We start from the raw sequence: 15373 nt of genomic DNA, 5'->3' as shown, positions 1-15373 counted from the left end.
GTTTTGTTTTGTTTTGTTTTGTTTTTTTGGAGAGGGTGATTTTAGATTTTTAAGACAGGGTTTCTCTGTGTAGCCTGCATGTCCTGGAACTCACTCTGTAGACCAGGCTAGCCTTTTACTCACAAAGATCTGCCTACATCTACCTCCTGAGTGCTGAGAGAAAAGGCGTACGCCGCCGCCACCACCATCCTTACCATCCTGCTTCAGTTTTTCTACCGATAGTTTTCCTTTTAAATATGAGCCTTAGCCAATGCATCTAAGTACAAATGTGTTCCAGCACAAAAACATAAACTTATTTAAAATGTTGAGATTTTTTGGTGATTTTCTTTCTTTCTTTCTTTCTTTTTTTTTTAATTCTTGGTATCTCAAATGTGCACTCTCAGGGATCAACTTTATAAGATGGCAAGAATGGGTGGCGCTGTCCAAAACTTGGACAAGGCTGCTAGGATCATCCTTTCTTTCCAGTAACAATCACAATATCCTAAGACAGCACGCTGTACCTGCTGCTTAGATTGTAATGTGAAGAGTTTCTTCTTGAATATATTTTACATTAGACTCAAAGGTTACAAGCATTTCAAACCTTTAAAGCTGTGTGGCAATTTATAACACACACACACACACACACACACACACACACACACACACACACACACAACCCTACAAAGACCATGAAAATTCAGTGCTGGGATAAAAATCAAACACTACATTTTCCAGTTCTAAATCACACACTAACGGCTTTCACTTCAGGCGAGAGCATAAAACCAAAGCACATTTCGGTTCACTCTATAACAAATCTTTTCAAACAAATTCCTTTGGCTCTAGCAAGATTTATGTACAAAAGCTAAAGGCTCCTGTCCCCCAGCCTTAAATAGAGGCGTTTGGAACACAGTTCCATGGCTTGTTCCAGCTGTTTTAAGCTAAGCTCCCATGAGCTTGTCTCCTGGAGGCGTTTTAGACTTTACATATTTAAAACTAAGAGAGTGGGTCAGTCAGAGGACACACTGGAGATCTGCGTCTGATCAGAGCTGGAGGCAGAAGAGCATTTGCTGGAGTCACAAACACGCTAGAATGCGAAAGAAAAAAAGACTCACTTGAAAAACTCCTGCTATAGCAATTCCTGAAACCCTTGGGGACAGCGGACTTGTCTACTGTGCTGTCTAAGGGCTGGCAACATGCAGCCCTCGCTGCACCGGTTTTAGGGCACCAGATACCAGCCCCCTCCTGGGTGTGTCCTCCCCTCTCCCTGCCCACCTGGATACTTTAGGAAGGACCCTAGGCTTGGGCCTCACCATCCAATGTGACTAGGAACTTGTTCTACACTTCAGTCTCGCCCTCTGCACAGCTGTGACCAGCTTTTATGTGCTCCGATAACCTTATCCCCAATACGTAAGAAATCTGCCTGACTTACACAGTTACACAGTTACAAGATAATCTGTTTTATAGAAATTGCCGACTTGCTGATGCACATTCTGACTTCCACTTTTGGTAATAAAATTACAGCTATGTCTACAAATGAATGCAAATAAACAAACATCTATGTTTGGGGAGATGTTTACTTAGTGACCCAGGGATGATGCCAGTTCAGATACACCTTATGCCTTTTGGCAAACGCTAAAATCAGTGTGCACAGCATCTGTAGCTACTCAATTTCCATACATTTGACACAGAAGCAGAGTATTTTTTATTATTATACGCAGGCACAAATTCCTCAGTTGCAATCCAAAGACCACCTCTCACTTGCCCCAAGAAATTAACTAAGCTGCCTAAAATGAATTATAGCACAAAGACAGGCTGGCAGTTGCACCATTGTGAAAAAATAAATAATGAATAATCTCAATGCTTTGAATGCACTGCTAGGGGAATAGCACAGATTGACTTTAGCCGCTCAAGTCTTATGCCCTTCACAGCAGACACGCTTCAGGAAAAGAGACACGCAGACCATCCCCGTCTAATTCAAACGTGAATTTTCAAATATTATGTATCAGCTTACAGCCTCCCATCCTGACAGGCAACCATAAGAAAGTGAGCTGAGTAAAATCGGTCCAGATTACAGGGAGCCATGGGCATCGACCTCCTACAGACACAAGAAAGACCCACTGCTCCCTTCAGCTCCAGTTAGATGAGAGAAAGCACAGTTTGTTTCCAGAAGCGGGAGTGGCATGGTTTCCAGAGCTTCTTCTTCTCCTTTTACTATTTTAAGAGTGCTGGTCACTCCCAGTGTTTCTCTAAGACAGGATCTGGTTCCCGGTGGCTGGTGGCTCGTGGTGGGATGCTTTCCTTACAACAGTCTCCAAAACTGTTTTTATTCCTATTTAGCTCCACTGTATTTATCTACAAAATACCATTTCTATGGAGTCAGGCCAATAAAAGAAACAGCTTACTAGAATTTCAGTTGACTTTGTTAAAGGAAATTATTTTAAATTAACGTGGCTTCTGGCCTGCTGCCGTTTCTGACCTCAGAACACATATTCCTTCTCATTTCTGCTGTGAACATTTGTTTATTTAAGTGAAATTCCAGCTCTAGAATGTCGGCCATAACGGAGTCTCAACCTTCCTGCCACTGCTTCGTCCTTTGTCTAAACAAGGGCAGCCGAACACTGCCACATTAGCATGCGTGGCCACACTGCCCTTCAGTGAAGTCATGTATGTATTTTTGGTAAGATCTGTAACAACTTCCACACCGGCCATGAAATAGAACAAGGCTGTTTTGTTTTCAGACAGTAACAATTTCATCTCGGGTTTACTAGATGGCACTCAGAACATTTTTCCATCTGCCTTTTGCAAAGAGAATCTGACATCAGTGTGGTTTACCTTGACTAGTGAATGCAGGCTCTTTTTACCAAACATGTCCCAGAGGAAGGTCAGGTCCTCCTGGCTGTCCACATGTGGTCGCAGCTGGGCAGGCAGAGTAGCCAACAGCTCATACAGACCTATAAAATGAAAATAAAACACAAAGTGTAATCTTAGGATGATCCCATTAATTTCACCGAAGGTGTGTGCGTGAGTGACAGCTAGAACATGTCATTTTTACTGCATTTATATTCTGGGCCATCGAGAAGCAAAGGAAGTGTTTTGATTTTTACATTTCAAAGAGGAATATATTAAGAAGGTAGGTTTTTTTGTTATTGTTTTTGTTTTTATCTTTCATAACCATCAACATCGTGCAAGTTTACATTACCCGAGAGAAAAAAAAAGTATGCTATTCTTCAGAAATAAAAAAGAAAGAAGAGAGAAAGCCATGCCTTCCACTCTTCTTAGCCAAGGAGTGGGATGAGTCACAGGAGGAAGAACTTCCTTAGGAGAGTACGGGCATAGTGGGCCACGGAAAAGGCTCTGTAGTTTGCAAATAACAGGAAGCTTCGAAACGACTGCATCGTCTAAGAGGCAAGTGCAGTTCTGCCGAGTGGGCCCAAATTGACCTCACATGGTGATTTCTGTGCCGCCTCACCGCTGTGGACCAAGGCTTTTCTGTGGGGACTGAGCAGAACACTGCTTACATCTGTGGGCTGTAAAGTGGTTGGCTTCTCCTCTGGTATTGGATGCAGACTGCTGTGGCGCACCTCGGATGAGATGCTAGAGGGAGAAAAATTGGACAGAGAGACAGGACCCCAGCATTCCACAGGAGGCCGTCACAGAAACCATCCATCCCGGTCACAGACTCCAGTCTGAAAACAGCCCCAGCAGTGCTTGTCCGTGACTCTAGAGGGAGGTGACCTGGCTCAGGTCACCATCAGTTCCCGGCACTTGGTGCATCTTCCCGTGGGATTACTGGAGGTAAAAGAGAGCAAAATTCCTTTCATTTCTGTCTACTGTCTACAAAAACACCAAGACCTCCCGAGGCAGGCAACATGTGTAAGGGCTGCTTTTTATCATGGAGAAAACGTTAGACGATTAACAAGCAAAGAAGAGTAAATTCTGGACTCTTGCTTAGCACACCTATTGTCTTCCTGATACCAGTCCTAATTCATAGGCAAATATGCATATCCGTTAAAGGCGGATATGCAACTACACAGTCCCTGGGGCTGTATTTAGTCCCCCACCAAACTAAGTCATAAGAATAACCCTAAATTAGAATGTGAAAAACTCCAACTGTTTTACTAAGTAGCCTTGATATTTTCCACTAATTCTCTTTAAAACCCTGATGCTCTGCCTAAACCAGCTCTTCTTTACAAATAAAGACTTAAACATATCTCAGCATAACTGTACCTACACTACAGCACTCACCCACCCTCTGTCCTGTCCTTGCTCCCACAGAGATACAGCCCCAAACCCAATAACTGCCCAGGGTCAGTGGTTATGTCAGAGACTTAAAATGTAAAATTATGAAAAGGGGGGGGTGGAATTTTTTTCCCTACTGATTTCAGAAGCTGTTTAAAAAAAAAAAAAAAAAAAAAAAAAAAAAAAACCTGCCTATCCCTTGGTAAAACAAGTTCAGGTTTAATTAAGAATAGTGAACCAACTTTGTTGTGAATTACATGGTGTCGGTGCTGGGAAGGCTACATCAGTCAATCTCCAAGTAGGTCTGGCATGTCACAAGAGCACAATGAAGTCCAGAGGCAACTCAGTAAGATCGAGCTACTGGTTACTGTGATTCAGTAATACTGACTCAATATTATTGAAAAACTCAGTATTATTGAGAGATCAATATTTGATCCCCACGTCTACACTTAAAGTACTTCCTATGATTTAGTGAAGCCTTGTCTCATTTGTGTTCAAAAGCAAATGGGAGCGTGTGCACACAAAGCTAATGGGAGTGTGTGCACACAAAGCATATGGGAGTGTGTGCACACAAAGCTGATGGGAGTGTGTGCACTCAAAGCTACTACAGCAGAATGCTAAAGATGGACAGGCTTTGTTTTTGTTTTTTGTTTGTTTGTTTTTGGATATTCTCTGTATTTACATTTCAAATGTTATCCCCTTTCCCCTGATCCCATCCCCTCACCCCCTCCCATTGCCTCCATAAAGGTGCTCCCTCTCCCAATGACCCTCTCCCACCTCAGTGCCTTGGCGTTCCCCTACGCTGGGAAAACGTGCCTTTGCTGGACCAAAAGCCTCTCCTCCCATTGATGCCAGACAATGCTGTCCATATGCAACTGGAGCCGTGGGTCTCTTCATGTGTGCTCAATGGTTGGTGTAGTGGGTTTGACTAGTTGATAATGCTGTTCTTCCCATGGGGTTGTAGACCCTTTCAGCTCCTTCAGTCCCTTTTCTAATTCCTTCATTGGGGACCCCGTGCTCAGTCTGATGATTAGCTGCAAGCATCCTCCTCTGTATCAGAATGGCTCTGGCAGAGCTTCTGGGGAGGCATCTATATCAGGCTCCTGCCAGTAAGCACTACTTGGCATCAGCAATAGTTCGTAGGTTTAGTGGTTGCCTATGGGGTGGATCCCCAGGTGAGTCAGTCTCTGAATGATCCAATTTTCTCCAATCCCTGCTCCTCTATTTGTCCCTTTATTTCCTCCCATGAGTGTTTTGCTTTTCCTTCTAAGAAGGATTGAAGCATCCACATTCTGGCCTTCCTTCTCTTTGAGCTTCGTAAGTTCTTATAAAGAATGCAGCATACTTGCCGGGAAGTCAGTTGTGGACGAGGTGCTTCCTGAGGGCATCTGTACCGTCATCCCGTGGTCAAACACACGAGTGAGAGGTGACAGAACATCCATCGTTTGTCACGAGTTTACTCCTGCACCAACAACATTCATTCGCTCAGGGCTAAACCCTACGGGAATGACCGTCTATTAAGGGTCTTCTGTCCCTCATACTGTCACTCCTAGAGCTAAGTTCCTGGCACATGAGCTTTGGGGAACACATTCAAGTCACAGCAGGTTGAATTAATTAGAGTTTCCTGGCTGCCACATTCTGCTGTGGTCGGTACAAGATGCTTAGCTGGAAGGAAGTGGGAGACATCCACATCTGTATCATTTCTTACAATGACACACGAATCTATAAGTGATCTCAAAATAAAAAAAAAATAAAGACACAAAAATATTAGGGTCAAATGGTTGTCTTAAATTTTCAATGGAATCCTGGGGCTCTACGCCCAACGTGCGTGGTATAAAATAGCATTCTTTCCTCAGTGCGTCTTCCTCTAGAACAAAACACCACTGTATTCCAAGGTTCTTCAGACATTCCAAGTGGATATAACAGCACACTCCTTTACACATGGAAAGTGTTAACTCTACACAAGTATTGCTTATATTTTGTGAAACAAACCATTTTATACTTCAAGCATTAAAGAGATAATTTTCCTGCTAGCAAAGGCTCCTAAATCTGAGTTTTCTGGTTTTTCTAGCATGACACAATCCTTGCTGGCACTCCAGTGACAACCGCAGTCCTTCCCCTTCAGCCGCCTGATCTGGAAGCCACCGCCAATGCTAGAAGAGACAGGACAGTGTCAACCACTAATAAGAGCATGGTGACAGACCCAGGAGGCTGGAGGCATGCGGTCCCAGTGAAGGGAGTACAGATTCCAGAAATCACCAGTCCGTGAAGAGAGTCTCTGCTCTGGTGCGGGACTGAATGTGCACCTATATCTGCAACCCAACAGTGAAGAACGCTCTTCGAGTTCCAAGGAATGCTTTGAGAAGTAGAGATTTAGAGAGAGGGTTCATCTTCAATTGTTTCTTAACCTACTCTTGGTCTCTGAGCACAAGGAAAAGGAGTCAGTTCCTGCCAAGGAGGAGATCAGGACAGAAGTAAGGAATAAGTCAGGTGTTTATGATTCGAGCCCCTCCTCCTCCCAAAAGCACATGCTGGGAACTAGTCAGTGTAGTTTGTCAGGAGGTAAAACTTAGGGGTGACTGGGCCATGCAGATGGTGCCTACAGGAAATAACACTATCATCTAAGTCGGCTTCTTACAGGGTAGGTGCAAATATATTATAAAAAGTCACTTCAACCTCTTTACCCTCTTCTCTGTCCCTCCTCTTCCCTTCTGCCACCTATCCACACAGTAGAGCCCGTCCCATGCTGTCCCAAACTGCCCCAGCCGTGCTTAAATAGCTGTTTCAAACTACGAGATAATACATTTCTTTTCCTTATGAATTGGTCAGTCCCCAGGGCACATGTGAAATCACAGTATCGATGTTTACCCCACAGCTCTGTCTCCTACGCCTTCTCTGTGCCTTGGGTGGTTATTAAATCAAAGGAAGGTTGTAAACACAGGCACCATGATCGTATGACACCCAGGTCCTGTAACTAAGGCCAAGTAAGGCACACAGTGTGGATACACGGGGCAGAGGGGTAGCTCACACTCCAGGTGGGATAACTAAGGAGCAGGTGGCACACAGTGTGGATACACGGGGCAGAGGGGTAGCCCACACTCCAGGTGGGATGCTGCAAACTTTTATCACCCTGCTGAAGAAGATGGATTGTTTATTTCTGGAATTTTCCGTTTAATATTCTCAGAGCATGGTTGATGGTAGATGATGGAAAGTCCAGAAAGCAAAGCCTTTGGAAACTACTATATTCTCTTTGGCAGCACAAAATGGGCTAAGTCTTTTTAAAGTGAATTCCTGAGAGTCGACGTCTACTGAAGTCGTATGTTCATATTGCCATGCTAGCTACGGAGTCAAGAAAACCTTTCTCTGTTCCCAGCGTCCCTATGATCTCCGGTGACATACAAGAGAAGTTGAGGACAGACACGTGGGTATGCCGAACATAAAACAGCCATAAAATGTAAGAATCTCCAATTTTCCCAAGACAATTTGGATCCAAACTACACAATTAAACTGGAAATCGTATATATAAGTTTTAATTTGTAATTGTGGATAATAAGTTAGACATCAAAATTATTTTTTATTTATTTTTTGCCATACAGATAAGACATTGTGGTTTTGTATGACATCCACCTTATAACTGAGGAACTCAAACCTTAAGTTACCTAACGCCTGAACATTATTACCAAACTCGGCTGCTTGCGTGGCAGGTCACATTCACCGTAAACAGAAAGATACACTGAGGTTGGTGAGACACCAGAGACTTCACAATGCCTTCCCCACTGTTGGGGCCACTTCCAGAATTAGAACATATCATTTTTAGTCCTGGAAAACCTCACCTCTCGCTGCTGTGTAGTTTCCCACTGTAAGCCGCATTCTGACCACTAGATTTCTGCTCCTCATTTGGGTGCACCTTTTATTATCGATACAATGGCACCATTTAGCCGATGTTTACATATCTAATGCTTGCAAACGTGACAATCCCCTGTAAGAACTGAGAAACTAGAAACACCCTGCAGCAGCACGAGGCTGGGCCGGCACAGCAGACAACAGCACCCCACAGGTGTGCGTGCACACAAAGCCCAGGAAGCCAACCAGGCACGTCCTTGAGGCTCGTTAGTAATCTGTTTGTGGATGTGTTACTGAAATTCCAAGTGCAGAGTAGAGGCTCCCGTAAGGGCTGTTAGGGAGTCTGAGACAGAACTCAGCAAATGGAAACCACAGCCTCCTCCGCCTGCAGCGTCCCGCCAGTGCCCTCTACTGGCTAAATTTAGCACTGACCGGGCAAAGGAAAAGCCCTTCAAGAGGAGCAGGGACTCAGGCCAGGATGCACTTACGGAGGACAGAGAACAGCTTGTAGGCGCTGGTTCTTGCTTTCCACCAGATGGGTCCTAGGACTGAATTCAGACCATCAGCTACCATCTGAAGTAAGACATCTCAAGGACCCTGTCGGCCTATTTTTAACAGCATGCCAGCCCTGATCTCCACAGCTGGGGGACACTAATTAAGCCCACATTGTAAATTAAACAATAAACACATCTGCAGCGGCTGAGTTTACTTGTCTCCTTGACTGGCCTCAGGGATCCTCAGTCACTCATAGATCAGCAGTGGTTCTGGGTGTGCCCATGGACCATGGCTAGGACAACACACGTTTGAATTGAGACTGGGTGAAGATAAACCTCCTACCCATGCTCAGGCAGAGAGACTGAACTGAGAAACTCACTTTCTGATTCCCTCAGGACAAACATGGCCGCTCCCAGCTTTCTGGACTCGACCCCAGGTCCTAACCCAGCGCCCAATCCTTACCGCAGGACTAGCTCTCCCAGACAGACAGTGACCTACACAGGACTAGCTCTCCCAGTCAGACAGTGACCTACACTACGGGCTCCTACTTCTCAGAACTTTATTAATCATACCCCAGGGTCTCCTAGGTCTCCACAGTGCAAATGGTGGCTCGTGAGACTTCTTAGCTTCTACAAAAGGGGGAATTGATCCCTGTCACCTCCTTTTAAAGGTATGCACACAGATAGACATACAGCTTTTATACTGATTTTGGTTCTTATGGGCACAATTATACAACTCTTTCCTATCAAAACAACGCCCAACTTAAGCTTCTTCACAAATGTATGATAATTACAGAAGACAAATCACAGTTTCTTCACACTGAGATTGTACTTCATTGGCGAGCGGCCTAGCCAGCATACATGAGGAGCTGTGTTAGGCCATCAGCACTGCGAAAAGTCACATAATAATTCCTAAACGTGGAAAAACACCACAGACAAGGTCACACGCTATGGGGGGGGGGGTGTTTACTATCGAGACTGGCTGCAGGTAGGCGCAAAGTCTTAAATAGCTCACTGGCTCCTGCTGTTTGGTATCAAATCTTGGGAACTCTTCCCACCAACCCAGGGCAGGGTGTATGGCAAATTCCGGCCTCATGGAAGTACAAAAAAGCAATATACAAATGAAAACACATACAGCATCGGACAGCTCACTCTGAGCCAGGTGGCTGCGCCAGCTCCTGTGCAGTCTCCGCTCTCTTATCTGACTGGATTTAAATGTCACTGCTTGTCACTCGTCACGATTTAAATCTTTTTTTTTTTTTAAGATTAAAAACTACATGCTTCGAAGCCACTGAACTGTCAGACTGGACATAAAAATACGCTGTGACTGTGTTCTCTACAGCCATGTTCTGCAAAACACCGGTATCTGCCATTATCCTTAAAGATAAAAGACTGTCTTCCCTAGGCCACAACTGCCGGTTCAAATGCAGGTTGAGGTTTGCCTGCATCTGGGATGGCAGCTGACAGAGGCCAGTGAGCACGGGGCACACACGTCAGTCAGGGGTCACCGAGCACTCCATGTAATGAGTTTAAATGAAGTGATGCATTTGCAGCTTCAATGAAGTAATTTCCCCTTCTCTCTTCTTTTTCTTCTTTTTTTCTATTATTTTGCAATGTTTACAACAGCCATACAGTGAAAATAAACTCATGCTGTACCATAATCCTACTACCTTTACGTATCAGACACAAGTAATTTGATCAATGATTGGAGAAGTCAGAAACACTGACCCAACTCATAAAATATCATAATTATGATGACAAGGGGTTCATAGGAGGTTGTAACATACAGTCCCATCACCTCGATTAATAAGGTCTTTTTTTAGTTGTTAGTCAACCACTAGAATATACTGCAGCACTTTTGTTAAAAAAAACATGGTCAGGCTGGAGAGAGGGCTCAGTGGTTAAGAGCATGGACTGGTCTTTCAGAGGTTCTGAGCTCAGTTCCCAGCAACCATGTGATGACTCACAGCCATTTACGATAGAATCTGATACCCTCTTCTGATGTCTGTGAGGACAGCTACAGTGTACACATATAAATAAAAACAAAATCTTTTTTTTTTAAAGCAAACTCTTTTAAAATAGAGAGAGAGTTCTAGTGTGAAGAAGGCACAGTCCCTGTATACAGCCCAATCTGGCTTCAAAACTTGTGATTTTCCACCTTCAGAGTGCGGGGGCTTCAAATGTTAAACCCCCAAGAGATCTGGGCAAACAGCGACATGGATTGGACTAGCGTGTCGCAGAGGCAGTGAGGGGCCGCACCAGAGACCACACAGGATGAAGAGAAAGGGAGCCCGAAGGTTTCTGAAGCTGACTTTGAAATCGCTGCCGGACAGCAGGGGGACACTCAGAGAACAGAGGGGACCTAGAAGGCACCTAAAGCCACAGTCCTGGGTGACGCTCCCAAGACACAAAAGCAGCCACCTTCTTGCAAAAGGAGGGACCCATGACCACTCAGAGAGGAGCACCAGGGGCAGAAATCCCCAAAACAAGTCTAGGAAGAGTCAGTAATCTACGCTGAAGGCCTGAAAACTGATCTCCAGATTTGACTCTGACAGAGTAGTCTGGGGGAATGGAGCTAAAATCGGGAAGAAATATGTCAGAGATAAAAACACAAACAGCCCTTAGAAATTTTACCCCCCCACACAAACCCTATTATTTCTAAGTGGGTATGGGTATTTTTTAAAAAATAAATCAGAGTCAGATCTAGTAGCACAGACACTCAGGAGGCTAAGGCAAATAGCCACAAGTTCAAGTTCAGCCTGCACTGCAGCGGGAATTCAGGGCAGCCAGCAATGAGACTCCTCTCAGAATATAAAGGAAAGAAAGTGGGGGTGTAGCTTGGTGGCAGAGAAAGCACTGGTCTGGAGTGTGTGAGGCCCTAGACTCCAGATCCAGAAACCTCTGAGGGATCTCGTTGGTACACGTGCACGTTGGTACATTTGCACGTCGGTACACGGCACGCTAACAGCAAGACACACCTCAGCCGGAAGAAAATCAGCCACAGTTTTCCGCTGCAGCGAGTGAGAAAGAAGCACGGGACCCACATGCAAAAGGGAACCAGGTAGGGCTGTGGGGGGGGGTACCCACACAGGAAGCATATCCCAGAACCACAGCCACTCCCTTCTATCTGTGATCTCTTCAGTCAAGGGTCAGCATGGTATTCTGCTGAGGGTCAGGCCGGCAGAGAATGGCTATAGCTTTCAAAGGTTACACAGAGTCGGCCAGAAGAAAAGGAGGGACCCAAAAGATTAAATTAATAGATGGTACTGGCGAGATGGTCACGGGGAAGCTTGCATTCCCCTGGATGGGGGAAATTCACCTCCATTCCCCATTCACTGAGCATCTAAGCAGAATGAGGGCCCCCTGCAGGATCTACCCATGTTGACTCAAGGAAGAGAAACACCTGCACTGCTACTGGGTACATTTCCCTGTTCCTTGGAGTTTTGCAAGACAGATATTTTAATTTTAAAACTAAAATCCTGAGTAATAATCTGACATAGTTTTTCCCCAACACACAGCTCAGAGCCTCCCCAGTTCTGCCAGGCACAGAGGACAAACATACCCTGGAGCTGATGCCAGCTCCTGAGTATCTGTCACAGCCCCTCCTTCCAGCTCTAGATTACCCAAAACACAGAGCAAGCCTGGTGACATGCCTGCACTTATGGTCCACTGCTGGGTCCCAAGCTGACCCCAAAGTTCCACTGCCAAGTGGGGCACAACATACAACAGAGACTTCGGGGGTGTCTCTAGGCAATCTGGCTAGCTTCCCTTACATTTCAACACCCCCCACCCCAGATCAGTGGTTCTCAAATTTTCTAATGTGACCCTTTTAGCACAGTTCCTCCTGCTGCGGTGACCCCCAGCCATGAAATTAGTCCATTGCTATTTCATAAGTGTAATTGTGCTACTGTCATGAATCATGAGATATTTTGAAGACAGAGGTTTGCCAACGAGACCTCAGTCTCAGTAACGGTGTGGGCTGTCTGTGTACCAGGCACTGTGGAGAGACTGCAGGACACTGACAAAAAGAAAAACCACCAAAGCTGTCTGAGCTAGACACCGTTACAAATGCGGTGACTTTGATGAATACAGTAAGGAGGGGCCTGGGGCGGGAACTTAGGACAATATCACCTTAGAAGCACCTTCCCTAAGAATGTGGTGACTGTGTGAGACCAACAGGAAGCTCAGGCATTAATTACAGGTGCAGAAGTGGGAACCAAACTTCAGAGGCATTCTAAACTCTGACAACGTGGCATAAACAAAATACTAATTCTGCAACTGGGCCATCTAGACAGAATCTCTGAGCATTTTCTTTTTATCCTTGAACCCCAGTTCCAGAGGATCCAACATCCTTTTCTGGTTACCCACACTCCTACCTACAAAACCATGCACGCGCACACACACACATACACACACACACACATATACACACACACACACATACACACACACATCACACACATACAAACACACACACACACACACACACACACACACACCCCACACACACACATACATACACACACACACACATACACACGGATACATAATGTAAAATAAATCTTTTTTTAAAAAGCAGGCAATGCAAGATCCAAAACTCAGATGACAACAGATGCTGGCGAGGATCTGGAGAAAGAGGAACACTTCTCCACTGCTGGTGGGCTTGTAAGCTGGTACAACCACTCTGGAAATCAGTATGGCGGTTCCTCAGAAAAATGGACATAGTACTACCTGAAGATCCAGTTATTCCACTTCTGGGCATATACCCCAGAGAAGCTCCAACATACAACAAAGACACATGCACCACAATGTTCATAGCGGCTCTATTTATAATAGCCAGAAGCTGGAAAGAACCCAGATGTCCTTCAGTAGATGAATGGATACAAAAATTGTGGTACATTTACACAATGGAGTACTACTCAGCTATCAGAAACAATGACTTTATGAAATTCTTAAGAAAATGGTTGCATCTAGAGAATATCATCCTGAGATAACCCAGTCACAAAAGAACAGACATAATATGCAGTCACTGATAATGGGATACTAACCCCCCAGAAAGCACTGAACACCCCAGAAACAACTCACAGACTGTGTGAAGTTCAAGAGAAAAAAAAGAATATATTTTAATTAAAATAGAACTGTATCACATCCCCCTTTCCTCCCTACAGCCCCTCCCAGTTTCTCTCCTATCCCCTCAAATTAATAGCCTTTCTCCTATATTATTGTTACATATATACATATGTGTATGTATATGTACCCACAAATACTTAATTACAACCTTAAAAATGTAAAAAAAAAAAAGAAAGAAAGAAAGAAAAGAAAAGAAAGAAAGAACCAGGAGTGTGAGAGAATCAATAGGAACAATTTATGTCTTTATCAGGAATCTGGCATGAAGACCCATATTTACTGCCCATGCATACTAAAGAGTCAGTCTCTTATTTGCATGTAGGTATGGAGTTATGAAACTCTTTCATATGAAATGTGATTGGTAGTGTGGCAAATAAATTTTCAGTTCATTAAAAAAAAAAAAAAAAAAAAAAAAAAAAAAGCAGGCAATGGTCACTGTGATTTTGTAAAGAATGAAGTAGAGGTTCGAAGGAAGAATCAGATCCCAACCTGAGTGGTCGGGTTATATTTACAGAGTGAAGAACAGGGGGACAGAAAGGAAGATGACAAAGATCAATTTCAAGGTAAAGATGGCACAATCGGTCCTCTTTCTGCCTAGGCTGCACTGACCGATTCCTAAGGGGTTGTCACAGCACACCTCCGACAGCCAAACAGGGGCCAGAAAGGTGTGCGGCATGCAGGTGACACTATCCTGTAGGCAGACGCCTGAACGGAATACAAGAGAAAAAGGAGAGGCTGGTTCTCTGTCATCACTGTCATCAACCTCCACCCCACCCCCAAACCCAACCCTGCGCTTGTGCGCGCGCACTCCCACACACACACACACACACACACACACACACACACACATGCCCACACACACACTCTGATAAGAGGTGATCACTGCCATCTCCTCTCTCTGCCACAATGAAAACTGTTAGCAGAAGAAGTAACTAATTCTCCCTTTGTAAGCTGCTTCCTCGGATGTCTGCAACCACAACAGAAAACCCACTAGAGCAGACGATGCCGAGAGTCATTTGCACACATAACTTTGGTAACAGTGATGCTGAGGGCTGAAATGGACTGACATCAGCATATGCAAACTGCAAGTAGATACATTTCTGTGTCTTCTGTATCAAAATCCAAACTGAAGCCCCAGGGAGCAGGCTGTCATCAAAGTAAGCATAAAACTATCACACACCCATACAACAAAACTCTTTTAATATGTATCCTTCAGAGGTAATTATGAATCCCACTTCCCTCCAGAGTTGCCAAGGCTGGACAGGACATCCTGGGGTGCCCCACCTCAGCATCATGGCACTGGCTCTCTGAAGACAGTACTCAGAACAGGTCCAGCAGACAAACAGATGTCCACTCAAACGGTCCATGCCTCCTGGATCTAAATGTCTGGCTTCTGTAGACAGCAGGAAGCAGCTCGCTGGACGCTGTGAGCTCCGAAAGCGTTAACAGTGGCAGCCCTACTCTTTAGGGGAAACTGATACTGAGAAAAATCTAGGTTGTCTTCTGAAATGGTGAATTATTTTAATAGATCTTTGGTGTTACTTCCCGCAGCAACTTTCTAAAAGTTTGTAATGTAAGTAACGCTCCTAAGAAAACTGCAGGGAATCCCCACTTACAGGTCCCTATTCACTGTTTCAAAGTGTTGATTTTTTTCACCTCTCACTGCAAAGGCTATATTAATTTTAGGGAAA

At 44.6% G+C, this 15373-nt stretch overlaps 1 protein-coding gene across 2 annotated transcripts in view; it reads right to left on the bottom strand.

The window, feature by feature from the left end:
- MPP7 (MAGUK p55 scaffold protein 7) overlaps positions 1-15373 on the bottom strand; it is a 214676-nt gene that overhangs the window by 113244 nt on the left and 86059 nt on the right. For both annotated transcript variants that reach the window (XM_080916754.1, XM_080916753.1), the window contains exon 3: positions 2812-2930. In XM_080916754.1, coding sequence (XP_080772880.1) covers positions 2812-2930 — 119 coding nt within the window. The remainder of the gene's footprint in view (positions 1-2811; positions 2931-15373) is intronic.

Source organism: Micromys minutus, assembly GCF_963924665.1.
Source record: "Micromys minutus genome assembly, chromosome: 5".
Lineage (NCBI taxonomy): Eukaryota > Metazoa > Chordata > Mammalia > Rodentia > Muridae > Micromys > Micromys minutus.
This window is presented reverse-complemented; position numbering and strand designations above follow the sequence as displayed.